At 41.6% G+C, this 16,002-nt stretch overlaps 1 protein-coding gene across 1 annotated transcript; it reads left to right on the top strand.

Annotated features, from left to right (window-relative positions):
- Positions 1-12,856: 12,856 nt before the first annotated feature.
- Positions 12,857-16,002, top strand: LOC133930188 (uncharacterized; the record flags this gene model as incomplete). The annotated part of the gene is made up of 6 exons (XM_062376864.1): positions 12,857-13,328; positions 13,974-14,134; positions 14,273-14,395; positions 14,619-14,735; positions 14,820-15,057; positions 15,175-16,002. Coding segments are annotated over 6 exons (1,128 nt in total), but the record flags the coding sequence as incomplete, so codon positions are not given.

Below are 16,002 nucleotides of genomic sequence, written 5' to 3'. Positions count from 1 at the left end.
AGGCTAAGTTGTCGCTTATGCCTCACGACAATTGAAGCGTCATGAGGAGAACTACCCAACCCATGATTTAGAGCCCACGGCAGTTGTCCATGCCTAGAAGATCTGACACCATTATCTGTTGGGAAATCTCTGTCGTATCTATACGGATCATAAAAGTTTGAAGTACATTATCATCCCGGTAAAGCGAATGTGGTCGCCGATGCCTTAAGTCGAAAGACTCATTGTCATTGTCTTATGGTCTCGCCCAAGGATTCCACCCTCTGTGATGATTTTCGAAGACTTGGTCTTGAGATGGTTTCGGAGGGTTACCTTTCTAACTCGGAGGTGAAATCCGTTCTCATCGACCAAATTAAGGAAGCTCAGAAGAAGGACAAGGGAATGGGAAGGATTCATGATAAGATCAAGGAGGGGCAAGCCAAGTGCTTTACCCTGGACGACAAGGGTGTCTTGTGGTTTGAGAAGAGATTAGTGGTCCTTAAAGTTCTGGAGTTGAGAAAGAAGATCCTGGATGAAACTCATGATTCCTTGCTATCCATTCATCCAGGGAGTACCAAGATGTACTAGGATATCAAGCCCAGATTTTGGTGGACTCACATGAAGCGAGAAATCGCTCGATATGTAGTTGAGTGTGACGTCTGTCGAAGAGTGAAGGCCGAGCATCTTAAGCCGGCAGGTACGCTTGAGCCCTTGCCCATTCCATCCTGTAAGTGGGAGGAGATCGGTATGGATTTTATTACCGGATTGCAGAAGACCTCTCATGGGTATGACTCAATTTGGGTCATTGTGGACCGGTTGACGAAGTTCGCTCATTTCTTGCCCGTCAAGACCACCTTTTCGATCAAGCAATACGCGGAGCTGTACCTCATTCGGATTGTTTGCCTCCATGGGATTCCGAAGAAAATCATTTCTGATCGAGGCACTCAATTCACTTCCCATTTCTGGAAGGGCCTTTATGAAGCTATGGGAACTGAGCTTTTCCATAGTACTGCATATCATCCTCAGACCAACGGTCAAACCGAGAGGGTGAATCAAGTCTTAGAAGATATGTTGAGGGCTTGTGTCCTCACATATGGAAAGAAGTGGGAAATCTGCTTGTCATTTGTGGAGTTCTCCTACAATAACAGTTACCAAGCGAGCATTGAGATGTCACCGTTTGAAGCTTTGTATGGCCGACGATGCCGAACGCCGTTGAATTGGTCCGAATCCGATGAAAGGGCTTTTCTCGACCCAGATTTGGTCAAGGAGGCAGAAGAACATGTTCGGACGGTTCACAAGAGTCTCCTCACGGCTCAATCCCGACAAAAGAGCTATGCGGATCGCCGCAGACGAAATCTTGTGTTTGAGATTGGGGATTCTGTCTATCTTAAGGTGTCACCTCTCAAAGGGGTTCGACGCTTTCAAGTCAGAGGGAAGCTAGCACATCGCTATGTTGGTCCATTCCAAATCGTTGCTCAGCATGGAGAGGTGGCCTATCAGTTAGACTTGCCTCCATCCCTCTCCGCCGTGCACAACGTCTTCCATGTCTCTCAATTGAAGAAATATCTTCGAGTCCCAACTGAAGTCATTGAAGTTGCAAACCAAGAATTGCAGCTGGATCTCTCCTATTCCAAACATCCGCTTCATATTCTTGAGGAAGCCGAACGAAAGACGCGGCACAAGTCAATTAAGTTTCTCAAGGTTCAGTGGAGTAATCACTCCGAAAGCGAAGCGATGTGGGAACGTGAGGATCGACTTCGTGCCGATTATCCCGAGTTTTTCTCCAAATTGTGAGGGTTGCACTAGTTTCTATTCCTCACCGCATGTAGATGGTGCTATGATAATGAAGACGTCATGAAACACCCTGCATGATGTTGAGATACTTTCACCTTTGTGTAGATGGAAGTTCCGTCGTTCTACCCACACCACCCGTGGATTAGTAGGAATCTGGTATTCCTGTTTTCCTTATATATGTACACAATCACCATGAAGTCACCAAGGAGACCACCCTTACCTTTGTTCTCTCATGAATATAAATACAAGTTGTAACTTTGTCATGTTAGTGAACTGAGATAAGAAAGGATGATGACACCAACGTCACTCACCTGCCATCCGTCTTGTTATCTTGTAATATCCTTGTTATAAGATTAACTTGTCTAGGTGAATATGGCACTCAAAAACCAGGGACTTTTCCGAGGTCTGGGAAATATGAAATGTAGAGCTACCGTACCACCTAGTGATACCGTTGTAGACCCAGTCTTGGGAACCCCTTTTCCCCTGTTCTCTTTCCCGCACTTCACCCGAATCTCGGGACGAGATTCTTTTAAGGGGGGAGTTTTGTGACAGCCCAAATGGTTTGAGCATGTTATTAAGCATCATTAGCATCATGTTTAATCGTTTTGAGCAATTATTAACTTGCAATTTCAATTAAACATAAATTATGAAAATCGATGTTATTTGGTGCATTGTTAAGCAACTCAAAATATTGCTATACAACATAGGGTTGGAAACAATTTTAGAAATTATTCCATGCAATATGAAGAATATAAATGAATTTTCCCAAATTTTTGGGGATGTTTTTGAAGGCATAAAAATTACCACAAGTTAGAAAATGTTGCATGTTTGGGGAATTTTAATTTCAATTTGGCTTAGACTTTTTAGGTCAAACGAGTTAAAATGGATTTCACATGAATTATAGAATCTGGAAAAATTGATCCTCAAATTTTATGATGACTTTTGGACCACTAGAGAAATTCGAGAAAACAAATGAGAAAATGAATACACTAGTACAAACTAACACCAAAAGTTATCTAGCTTCTTCTATGTTGCTGTTCGGCTCTCTCTCTCTCTCATATTTCCTTCACAGCAGAGCAGGCCGGCGCAGCCATTCTTGACCTTGAGCAAAGCTGCCATCTCTTGCTCTCTCTCACTCGCTCATCTGGACAGCGCACAGATCAGAGCTGGCTGCCGTTTTTCTTGACTAAGTGAGGCAATCACCCATCCTTATCTCCTGCCACCTCAAGCTCTCCCAGTCCTTCCTCACGGGAGTAGCAAAAATGCATACCACCTCTTCCGCATAAATACAGCAGCAGCAGCAGCCATAGCTCACTCTCTTGTGCTCTCACTCTCTCAGCCAAAGGGGCAGCAACCAGAGCATAGCACGAGCAGCTCCTGTCGGCTCTCTCTCCCCTTCTCCACTGAGCCCAGCAGAGCAACCGAGCAGCATGGCCATAGCAGCACCTCGAAGCCCCACCAAGCAACTCCGCCGACCAAATCCACTGCTCGGCCAGCGTCGCTGGACCTCTCCGGAGCTTTGTGCGTGTGACTTGACTTAGGCCCATGGCCGGCATGTCTGTCCACGGAGCTCTAACCGTAGTCGCGTCGGGCGCTCGTCACCGGACCTTTCCGGCCGGGCCCGTCAGCCGAGCTATGCTCAGACCGGTTCCCCGCGACCGTTAGAAGCTTTTGCGCGTGCTTGTTGGCCCTCGGCCCGACGCTGGCACGATCGCCCGCATGCACCTTGCGCCGTCGTGCCTCTCCGCTCGCCGCCGACCGTCTTTCAACCGAGCCCACCGGTCGAGTGCCACCCAAAGGAGTTCCCAGTGGTGGACTGTTGCCGCTGCCACCCTCCACCGATCGTTTGGCACCGTCATTCACCGGTGGCAACGTCACGCCGTCCCTTCTTCTTTAGCTCCGGCGCCGAGCTCCGAGATTCCACCGCCAACCCACTGCTCTAAGTCGCCTCCGTCCAAGCCGAACCGCTGGTGAGCTTCCCACGCCATTTCCTTGCTTTTGCACGCGGTCGTTTTAAGTTTGCCCGTCGCCGGCCCGGGTTTCCACGGCGACCGAGCGCCGCCGACTGTGGCCTCTCACCGCTGGCCATGCTTCGGTCAGGCCCTTCGGCCGGCTATGCCTCGAATGAGTTCTTCGTTGTTTGCTGGTGCTGCTATTGTCCTTTCCCGGTCGAGTCGCCGTGTCGCTCGCTGCCGGTGAGCTTGCCCAGCGCCGACTATGGCGTTTGCCTGTACAGGTTGTTCTATACAGAGCATGGCCTAGCCATGTTGACCAAAGTCAACTAAGCCGACCTCACTTTTCGGTGCTTTTGGTTAGCTGTGGATGGGTGGAAAAGTGTGCAAGCATTATTTAATTCGAGAAAAAGGAGAAATGGGTTTTTGTACAACACATAAATCGGCTGAAACCTTCTAAAATGTGAAGGGAAATGTATATTGATCCACAAATGATGAAACCAATTTTGTTAGGTTTATATGATCATTATCTATATGTTAAAAATACTGGGAGCTATGAAATGTGTATTTAAATTGCATGGGTTAATAAAATAGGTTTGAGCTTCGTTAATCCATAATTAAATATTAGTAACTCCAAAATTGACGAAATCAATTTGGTAAATCTTATTAATTGATTCCCTACTCATTAAAAATAATCACCCTCATGTTAGACATGATTAAATTCCTATTTAGGGTTAAGCTTTGTGTTAAGCTTAATTAATCCAAGAAAGATTAAGTGTTTGTAAATAATCTGAAATAAGAAAACCTTGAGGCTCTAAACTCATGTCATGATGTATTGCATCTCCACCTTGTCATGCACTATGGAACATCCGTCATTGCATGTCATTCATGCTCATCATTGCATGCGTTCTTCAGTAGTGAACGAAGAATCGAAGCGTGACGCGAGTGTGATCGAGGGTGGCAACGAGGCATACCACTTCTGCGAGTTTTGTTCAGGAAGTATCAGGCAAACCCCAGAGCAGAAAGGCAAGCATCTAAGCATACTGCACCCTTTGTCTAAATTAAATGGAGTCTAAAATTGATAAATTATGCTTTATGTATGTTTGCATGTGTTGAGTCCAGTGTCGGGCTGATATGGGTAGAACCTATGGTGATGCATTATCTCTGCCTTGACTTATTAAAGAATCCTTATCCTTGTAGCCTTGATGATATAGTTAGTGTCTAGCTTTAAGGTTTATTCGAAATGCTTAGGTCCTCGATAGAAGTCGAGCGATAGTGCTGTCGTTGTTCGCGAGCCTAGGGCTTAATCGTTGTTCCTAGATACAAAGATGAGGTTGAGATGAATGGTTGAGATGTGAGATTGAGGCGAGATATGGGCGGTGTTAGGGGTATCTTCTGTCCAGGAGGAGTCCTCTGGGTAGTTCGGGAGAGGAGCCCGGATGCCATAGACTGCTTGCATCGTTTAAGGCCGTTCGTCAGTATAGTTGGCTCTAGCACTTACCGTACTCACCACATGCTGATCTAATGGTAAGGTAAGCCAATTATCTTATGCCGTGCCGACACTTGTCTTGCGGCTTTATGACGCGTAAGAGAAAAAGAAAAGGAGAAGCAAGGTGGCGGGGAGCTGGAGGTGTCCGGGACACGCTCGCAGTAAGCCTGGTGCCATAGGGGTATTGCAAGTGGGTGGTTCCGGGTATGAGAAAGGTTGACACGAGTACCCCCTTGTGTGTACTTTCGTGAGTAGCGTAAGCCGAATGGTTCTCGAGTCGTGTGGGTAAAGTTGTACCCCCTGCAGGGTGTAAGAATAATTCGAATTGCTGCGCTCTCGGTCATGAGCATGCTATTGTTTCATTTGTATCGGTCGTAAAGTTTACGAATGTGGGATAAGGTTATGGTGTGATGGTTTTGGTTGATGGTTTGTTGATGAGGTACTATGGTTACTACATACATGTTCAAGTTGTGATTTAAAGGGTAGAAAGGTAGTTGTTTTTTTAGTTAAGTGTAGATACTCACACATATGTGTCTAGGTTGCTTACCGCATATGTTTTACTTAACCTTATAGCCTACTCTTGCTAACAGCTCAATGCATAATCCTTGGAGTCGAGCTACGTATATGTGCTCTATATAGATTAAGTCTTGCGAGTACCTTCATACTCATGCCTGCGCTTTCAGGTTCTGCTGGTGAGGGTGATGCGGTGTTTGGCTACTTCGTGCCCGCCGATGCAAGTGGTGGGCAAGAGTAGTGCATCCTACTCTGGTGAGGCGTAGCTTTTGGTGTTGTTAAGGTTTTATTTTTCCGCATATGGTTCCACTCTCCTTTTGTTGTTGTTAAGGTTTTATTTTTCCGCTGCATAGTTCCTCTTTGTGTAAACTGTTGCAAATGGTTGCATGCTTAAGAACTTATAATATAACTTTAATTACTCGCTCTTTCTTAAGCTATGTTGTGATGTACATATTGGAAATGCGTGTGTTCCGATCTTGGGTACAAAACACGTACCGGGACTACCGGAATAGTATTCTGGTTAATCATTGAAGTTGTATTTATGAATAATGATCATCCTGATGATTAATTAGAATACTGTTTGGACGGTTCCTCACAGCGGAGGAGTTAGAGATCTTCTATGTGGAGGCGATTCAGGGGTCGAAGATCTTCTGAGTAAAAGGGAGGTATCCATGTGAGTCCATCTTCTCTTACCGACTGTCCTAATAGGTTACTAAGAGCAGGTCAATCTTGGATTGTTACAAACAACATTGAGCGTAGGGTGAAGTTCTCATGTTTATACTTATCCCATACTTATACACCATCGTTCCACATTATAAGAAGATATTCAACCAATGGTTTGAGGTACACATCGATATCATTTCTAGGTTGACTAGACCCTTCGATTAGTAACGACATCATAAGATATTTTCGCTTCATACACATATAAGGTGGAAGGTTGTAGATACAGAGTCACATGCCAAGTGACTCTATGTTTCTGAAAGGATTAATCCCATCTTTACTCAATCCGAACCTTATATTCCTCATGTCATGTGCGAATGTTTTGTGTTTTCCATCGATGTTCCTCCATTGTATGCCATCAGCAAGGTGTCTTAGCATTCTGTCTTTTTTGCGCTCTTCGGCATGACATCGCATTAACTATGCCTTTTGTTTGCAAAAAATTGCTTCAAACGGGAATATAGAGAAATACCACACTACCTTAGTGGGGGGTCTTTTTTTTCTTACGGTTCACCCCACGTCATCATCATTGTTGCGCAACTTGTACCATGATGCTCCGCAACTGGATATGCATTCAATTCTACAAAATCTTTGTGATACAGTATGCAATCGTTTAGACATGCATATATTTTCTCTACATCCAATCCCAACGGACATACAACCTGGTACGTGGTTTCAGGCAACACGTTCTCCTCTGGTAGCAAGTCATACAAGAAACGTAACAAGAAGGTGAAACTCTTATCTAACTAACCATTGACAACCTTCAATTGTAGCAGTGTCAGCAAAGTATGTAGTTTTGTGTGCTCATCCTTACGGTTCGGGAACAAGAGTGTTTTAAAGGCCTCTATCATATGCTAGAATTTTTTATGTTGTCTCTCACTAGTGAAGTCCCCATCCCTATCATGCAACATCTGATCTATGCCATATTCATCGTCGCAGACCAAAGTATCTTCGAACATCGGCATATCGTTGTCTTCATCAGCCATCATATTGTTGCCTCTGTCTTCTTCGACAGTGGGTTTCCCTTCATGTTCAAACTCCTCATCTTCATCATGTTTGGTCCAACAGGTATAACCAGGCTTGAAACCTCTCTGAAGCAAGTGTGCACTGATTTACTCTATACCTGAAAATTGCTTCTCATTTTTACAATCAGTGCATGGACAACATATATAATCATCATAATTATTTGACTTATACGCCACGACAACACTAAAGAAAGCTTACATATCGTTAAAAACTCTAGGCCGCTACAGTTAGCATCGTGCGACAACACTAAAGAAAGCTTACATACCGTTAAAAACTCTAGGCCGCTACGGTTCGCATCGTGCATCCATATTCAGTCTATATGTAATTTTATCAATTATTATAAATCTATTGAATTAATATGAAATAACTATCAATTTAGTTAATTATTATCAACAAAATATAATAAAATGCTAAATAATGATAAATAAATTCATACCTAGAATTTGAAAACCTAAAATCGATTATCTTAAATTCAGCAAGTCAATTGGAGCTCTAGCTCATTCAAAATTCATCATCATGGAACAGCAAGTCAATTGGAGCTCTAGCTCATTCAAAATTCATCATCATGGAACAAACCCCTATTTTTAAAATATAGAGCAATCTAGAAATTAAATCTAAGTACAAATAAAATATAGATGAACTTACTAACCTAGATAATGTATACTAAAATCGATTATCTTAAATTCACTAAGTTAATTGGAGCTCTAGCTCCTTTAAAATTTATCATCATGGAACAAAGTTAAAATTTTAAAATCAAGATTAAATCTAAGTATAAATGAAATGTAGATGAACTTACTAACCTTGGAGCACTTAGATCACGTGGATTCTACCAAATTTTAAAGTCTCACCACACAAGCTCGCCATAAAGAGCTGTCGCGCGCCGAGCAGAACAGAGCTCCTCCGTTCTACTCGGTCTTAGGTGCAAAAAAAATGACTATATATTGTGACACATCACTGTCGGTTTTAGAAATCAAACGGCAGTGATACTTCTTTATCACTGTTAATCTATGACAGCAACCGACAGTAATTCATCACTGTTAATTCTTAGAAACAACCAGTACTGATAACACAAGTATCACTATCGGTCCATTACACTTACCGGTAGTATTGTATCATTGACCGTTTGTAATAAAAACCATCAGTGATAATATATATCACTACTGATTCTTAATGGCTCAATGATGCATCGATTAATGATCCTTATGAATCTACAGTAATACTTATCACTGTCATTTATTTTTAAACCCGCAATGAAGACCCATACTAGGGACGAAACGCACCAAAAATTCTGCACCTAACGTCAGCTACTCAGCTCCATCTCACAGAAATACGTCACCTACCTTCAGGAAAAGAACTTCTATACGTCACACGGAACAAACACAACAAAGACGGCAAGACACCATAGAAACATGAACAGTTAGCAAAGCCATTTTTTCCCACGTGGCTGCATATGTACCTATTTGTGTTTGTACACATGTATATGCACTCAAAAGAACCACATATACGTAGAGAACTAGAAACGACGCGCATCCTTGTCGTGCTTCTCATGGTTTTGCCAGATGTTAGATACCCCTGTTTGATTATTTTATTGTTAACAAATAGTAGAACCAAATGATAACGTAATTTCTAATTTTCATGGCAACGATAAAAGTAGAACTGACTATTGTGGGAGAAATGTGTTGTAAAACACATTAACATCATGATTGTACAGTAAGCTGCATTGTACATATTCAAATGGACAATAAAATATATGAAATTAATCTTTTTTTGTTAGATCTTGTAATCTACGAGGACCGTGGTTTATTGTTGTTGGTATTGACAGATGTTTACACCGTGCAGCTCTGCATAGATTTGTTTTTGAACCTATGTTGAAATAATGTTAATTCTGCACAAACTATGAGTTTCTCGAGGGCTTATTTGGTAAATTACATGGTGGATGCAATTTACATGAAGTATAAAGTCATGTATGCAAAAATATAGTGCCATTGTGTAATTTTGAGGGGTGTAACTACAAAAATATGGATTGCGTTTAATTTGAATGAAATGCAAGGTGTGTTATACATATGAAATGTAAATTTACGATTTAATTTTGCTAGATGTTTACACAATTTTGCAGAAATTCAGGGTTTTTTTCTATAAAATACTTGCCACTATTTGCTGAGACTACCAAAAATAGAAGCGAGCATCCTGAAAATTTTGGTGCTTGTCGACCTAGGAAATCAAAATGATTCAATTATAAATCATGATCCAAATCAAGAAATTGATATTTTTTTTATGCCATATTACATGATCACATAGCAAATACGGAGCCAAATAATAACATAAGAAACCATACCATTATATGGTCGATTTCACCAGACACCTTTAATTGTTTTTCAGGGTGGGGCTGACGAACATTCTCTTGGATAAATTTTTTATCTTTCGATGGAAGTCTAGCACCATCACTGAGAAATTTAAGACAAAGATAAAATTAAGCATAGAATAAGATAGCTGTTGCACATGGCATTGTTTCATGTAAAACATCATGCCACACTTTTCATTGTTCAAAGAAACTTTAAAAGCTTATTGTAGACCATGAAACACACAAAATTAACAAAAACTATGAACTAATTTAGCATGCTTCACAGAAGACATCTAATTTTCTCCTCAGTTACTATCACCTCTATTTGGTTCCATTTTAACACCCTTATCAGACCAAGCATTTTGTTCCCAACTCGAGTTCATTATTGTGCCATTTTCCCATGCCTTTTGAATACTTGCTCTTTGAAATTATCCTCAAAGGTGAGCTTACAAGGGTTATATATCCAGCTCAGAAGATAAGCACACTTCATCTACCGCATTCTTCTACAAGGTAGTCATTATCATCTAAGAACGTGTATCATCTTTTCTTGATCAATCATGACCAATGCTAATGAATCAGACAACCCATCACTATATTTCTTGTTGCTTTGTCAGCCGCAACAAAGGAATCAAAATATAGAAGTGCAATTCTATATTTGATTTATTAATTTTATGATTTTTGATGAATTATTAGTGAAGGAAACGATTATATAAGAGTTACGATGGTGGAGATATGGCTTGGAAAGGGTGAAAGAAAGGCGTAGGAATCTTCTTAGGATTTTCTAGAGGCTCCTGATATTTTTTGTGAATTTCTAGGATTTTCTAGCATATTTTAGGAATTAAAAAAGATTTTTCTAAATTAAAGAAACACTAAAAAGAATTTAAACAGATTATTAAAATTTATTTTACGACTCAAAATCTTATTTTCTAATTTATCATAATTATTTCCTATTTTTCTAGATCTAAAAACATTATGTAAAACCTAAGCCTTAAAACTATTATTTCAGATTTATTAAAACATTTATTTTATTAAGGAAACGATATTTAATGAAATAGAATTATTAAAATATTTTTCAATTTTATGAATTATTTTTACTGAAAAAGGGAATTATGATGTCAGCGTGACGTCAGCAACATAAATAAAAGAAAAGGAGCAAACGAGGGGCTGATGTGGCATGCCACATTGGATTATGGTGCTGATGTGGCTACATCACATGGCTGGCTGAATGAACTGGTACGAGAGATCTAATCTTGGTTGTTAACAGTTGATTGTACGGCTTGGTGGGGTTCTTCTGGAGACAGGTGGGGAGGGTGGCGATGACGGTCTTGAGGAGTCGTCGGAGTTGATCTCCGGCAGACGATCTTCAATGGTGAGCGACAGAACATGGTGAGGAGACAACGGCAAAACCCGTTTGAGATACGGGTTGGCGTTGGAGGGTGGTGGGGCGTCCGAGCAATGATGAGGAGTGACAGTGGAAGCTCGGTGACTGCTCTAGAGCTCTCGGGTGGTGCTCGCGCACAGGAGAGCAAGGGGAAACTATGCAGGTGGCTTGGCGATGCTAGGAGGGGGGTTTAGGAGGGTATTTATATCAGAAATGTGGCAAAGCCTGGAGACGCAGGAGGCTGGGAGTGGGAAATACGGGAGGAGCGTCTTGTTGTAGTCATCCCCGCGGGAGGCGAGCCCCACGAGGAGGACGAGCGGGAGGAGGACCCGACACAGTGACCTTGTTATCGATAGCGGCAGGCATGAGGTGGTGAGAATGGGCAGCGCAAAGAAGGAGGTGGGGTTTGGATTTGGCTCACGAGAAGTCTCATCGGCGGTGATGGGCAAGAGGTGGGGAGAATAGGTAGCTCGGATAGGGAGGTTGGGTTTGGGTCTGGCTCAGGGAAAGTCTCAGGAAGTCTACCAGCTCATCATCTGACTGTTGAATCAAGATCTATGTCTCTAGATGCTCAACCAATCAGGGAGTGAGAAACCCTGCGTGCTTTATATATAGAAAGATGTTAACGGTTTATGAAAACCTAGTTCAACAACTTTTAAGAATCGGCAACATTTCTGAACCTAGTTAAAAAAAAATTAAACCTGTAAACAACATACAAAACCTAATTCAACATTTTTCTTCGAAACTTGGCAATAATTTCTAAACCTAGTTCAACAATTCCAGACCTGAATTTTATTTAAAACCTGGCAACGATTTTCTAGTGAGGGTTCACTATATAAGGATCCAACGAACGTTCACTTGCTAGCAATCTCAAAGAAAAAAAAAGATAAGACCATGCATTTCCGTTCCATTTTATTTTTTTGATGGATTTCCGTTCCATTTTCTATTAAATAGGTAATCTATTTTTTTGTCACGTCCCTGCGAATTAGCCATATAAAGGTTGGAGGGTAAAATTCCACTAGCATTTGGGCTATTAATATCGTTTATTTATATTGAGATTTATGTTCGAGAGTTAGATGAAGAATCCATAAGATATTGAATAGAATTAATGAATAAATAAATATTATGTGAGAAGATACACAAATAAAATAACCTATATATCCATACCACCATGTAGAGTTACCTATGCTTTAAAGGACTCTTCTTTTGTGGCCGGAGATTTTGATGCCGCTAACATATGAAGTAGGGTTGTTAAAAAAGATTGAGCCTAGCGAGCTATTCGAACTCGACTCGCTATAAATTTGATTCGAACTCAGCTTGAGACCCTAACAAACTAAGCTCAACTTTAGCCACAAACTCACGAGCTTGTAAAAGCTCAAGCTTGAATAGCTCATTAAAAACTTGGTGAATTTTAACTGCTTTCCATCGAGACAAAATCATGTCTATTTATTTTAGTTAAATTTATTTTTTAACCTCATAATCCAATCTAAAATTCAATCACCCAATATATATATATAATAGGGACTCACGAGTTTAAGTTTGGTCATAGACTCGACTAATCTTTAATCTGAATCGATCTCAGCTAGAATTTTTATGTAGCTTGGCGATGAGTTTGCTCGAGCCCAACTAATTGATAGCCCTAATTTTCGGAGGCCCAATGGTTCTGATATTTTCCGTGTCTTCCCCACCAAATACCGTACCAACAGGCTTATCCTCCTTCTAGAACCTTCGTCTCCGGCGAGACGTTCCTCCCGAAGCTTCCAACCCCTCCCCGCCCATGGCACCCTTGCCTTCTAGAAATCCATCCCCCTCGCCAAAGCTCTCTGCCCTTACGGAGACGACGGCACCGCCTAGCGCCATCCGCCGCCGCCGCCTCCTCCGGCTCCCATTCAAAGGATTACCCACTCCCTCCCGCGAAGCCATCTTCGTCGAAGAAGGCGCCGGGTGAGATCGGTAGGTGGAAGGCAGTGCCGCCCGGGATGCGCGAGTCCGCTATCCCCGATCCCGAGGAACCGCCGCCGCCGCCGCCCCTGTGGTCGGCGAGGCGGAGGGCGCGCGCTGCGTGGCGAAAGGTGGCTTCTTGGGTGCCCAGAAAGGCCAGGAGCGTCGTCCTTCTCAACCTGCTCACCCTCATTTTTGGTACGGACGTACGGCGCCTAGCCTTGCTGAGATGTTCTGGTTGCAGTTCATCTGTTCGATGTTAGGACTGATAAAAATGGTGAGGTGGGTTAGGGGGGAGGGGCGTTGTTTGTTAGGTGCTCAAATTCTCCTGAATTGAGAGGGTTTGAGCTAGTGCTGAATTGGCACGCTCGTGGTGGATAAAATACGTAAACGTTAGGAGTGATTGATTTGCTCTGTGGATGGCTTCTTTATTTTATTTCTATCAAATTTGCCTATATGAATGATGAACCTTGTAGATGCTTAAGTTATGTGAGGACTTCCGCAATAGGTTTATTTTGGTCAGATTGAGCATGCCACCTTTTGATGAATGGAGCATCCACCCTTTTCGTTTTCATTTCATCTGTTAAGTGTGTCAATATGAAAGCCCACGCTTATTGTGTTCTACATCTCTTTTATGTAAGATTAATTGAACGATGCATTTTAGTAGTTTCAAGCGAAAAACGCTTGTATATATTTTTAAGAATGATAGTAGTCAACGTGCAACACTTGCTTTATCTCTTTATCTCATCATCTGCTTTGTATTTGATGAGTTCTAGTAATAATTACTCCAATTCTTGGATTCCTCCCACATATTCAGCTAAGGTTTAGTTTTCTTTCTTCCAGCAAGCAACATTTCTGTTGTGAAAGAGGCAGAGATTTTGTTGGATCCTGATCTTTTCAATATGTTGAGGTTCACTATATCAGCCATCCCTTTTGCGCCATTGTTGCTAAAATCACTGAGAGACATGCAAATCTTTGTTGGAGGACTAGAGTTGGGTGTTTGGGTAAGCTTGGCTCAGGCTATTGCGTTAGTTACAACTGATGCTGGCTGTTCATCTTTCATTTCTGCACTCACTGTAAGAACTCTTTTCTAATGTGATGTATATGTGATGTATCGATGTTCTTTGTTCAAACATTTACAGGTGATCATTGCCCCTTTTTTGGATGGTCTTCTTGGAGCAGAAGTACCTGCCTACACATGGTTTAGAGCATTTTTATCTCTTGTTGGTATTGCTATGCTGGAGTTAAGTAGTTCTCCTCCATGTGTAAGTCGGATTATCTACATGGATAGGTTAACAAGTTTGTCTGGACCTTTTGTCTGCTGCTCTTATGGCCAATGATACTGCGCTCTGTCAAGATTACTGTTGTCTTCACAATTTTGGCTCCTTGCATCGCTGCTTTAGCAATTTTTATATTTTGAATGGTTTGAGAACAACTCTATATCTTGCATTCTTCATTTTGATTGATCTTTTTTCATACTGTCATTAGGTCGGTGGTCTTCTAAACCTCCTCAGCGCCTTTTCTTTTGCAATTCATATGCTCAGAACTGAGCACATTTCAAGAAATATGAAGAAAGAGAATTTCTTAACTCTTGTTGGATGTGAGGTTGGTATTCCGACTAAGCCTTGATGGTGTGAATTATTTTCTGCTCCTATTGACAAGGTTTTCAAATAAGTGGTGTACAACCAGGTATTTGTTGTAGCTTTCATATCAACAGCCTCATTCATTTTTAAATGCTTCACCCGGAATGTGCAACACTGGAATTTGAAAGCATGGCCACCAACGGAGTTATTTGGTATTGTGGCGTCAGTTCCTTGGCTGGCAATCCTATACACAGGTATATTCTCAACTCCTTTTAAAGCATGGCCACCAACGGAGTTATTTGGTATGGTGGCATCAGTTCCTTGGCTGGCAATCCTATACACAGGTATATTCTCAACTCCTTTTTGTTTATGGGCAGAGGTTAGTTTTGTTGTCATCGCGCAAGTTCTCTTCAGCTGAGGTCATTTTATCAGCTCTTTTTGTGGCTTCTCCTTGCCTTCAGGTGTCTGCTATGCGTGATGTATCAGCTACAGAAACTGCAATAATTTATGGTCTGGAACCAGTATGGGGTGCTGCTTTTGCATGGGCAATGGTTGGTGAGAGATGGGGTGTAACGGGATTTTTTGGAGCTATCTTCATCATAGGTAAATTTACTCATCACATTCTCAGTGACATCTGACATCTCAGACTACAAAATATTCACAAACAATGATTTTAATGATGATTTAAAGTTCAAGAAATCAATGATCCTTCATCAGAGACATTATCAAAGTTTTGACATTGTTTTTGCTCTCTTTCTGAGTTGGTAGCTTGATGGCTCAGATAATAGGATCAATCTCAAATGTATCTAAGGGTGACAATTATCAGATGAACAGCTAAATACGTACATTGCAGAAGCATAAAACCGCCTGCTTATGAATAACTCGGCAAATTATAATTGCCTAATCGGCAATGAAGCTATTTTTCATACGGTAGCTGTTGCGACCTAATAAGGTAGCTGGCATTACAGCATAAAGAGATCTAATGATAGTAATGACCAGTAGCACAACGAAGCAATGCTCATTGGCTTGACAAAGTTGGAGGTGTCATGAGAGTGCCAGGACAACTCACGTCCAGAAATTCTAGTTCAATTTACTACCATGTGACGACCAACTGTACACATCTATGTTTAGTGGGTGGTGTGGATCACTTCATTCTACCAGGTTAAGAAGAGATATATTTTACATTTTCAATTAACTGTTTCCCATTGTAAATTCAAGCAGATGATAGAAAAGCAGCAGTGAGTAATATAATGTTGTTTCCCATGGGCATGTTTTCATGCTGATTCTGC

This window comes from Phragmites australis, chromosome 10, assembly GCF_958298935.1.
Source record: "Phragmites australis chromosome 10, lpPhrAust1.1, whole genome shotgun sequence".
Taxonomy (NCBI): Eukaryota; Viridiplantae; Streptophyta; class Magnoliopsida; order Poales; family Poaceae; genus Phragmites; species Phragmites australis.
The sequence above is the reverse complement of the archived record's forward strand: the minus strand, read 5'-3'. Positions and strand labels throughout refer to the sequence as shown.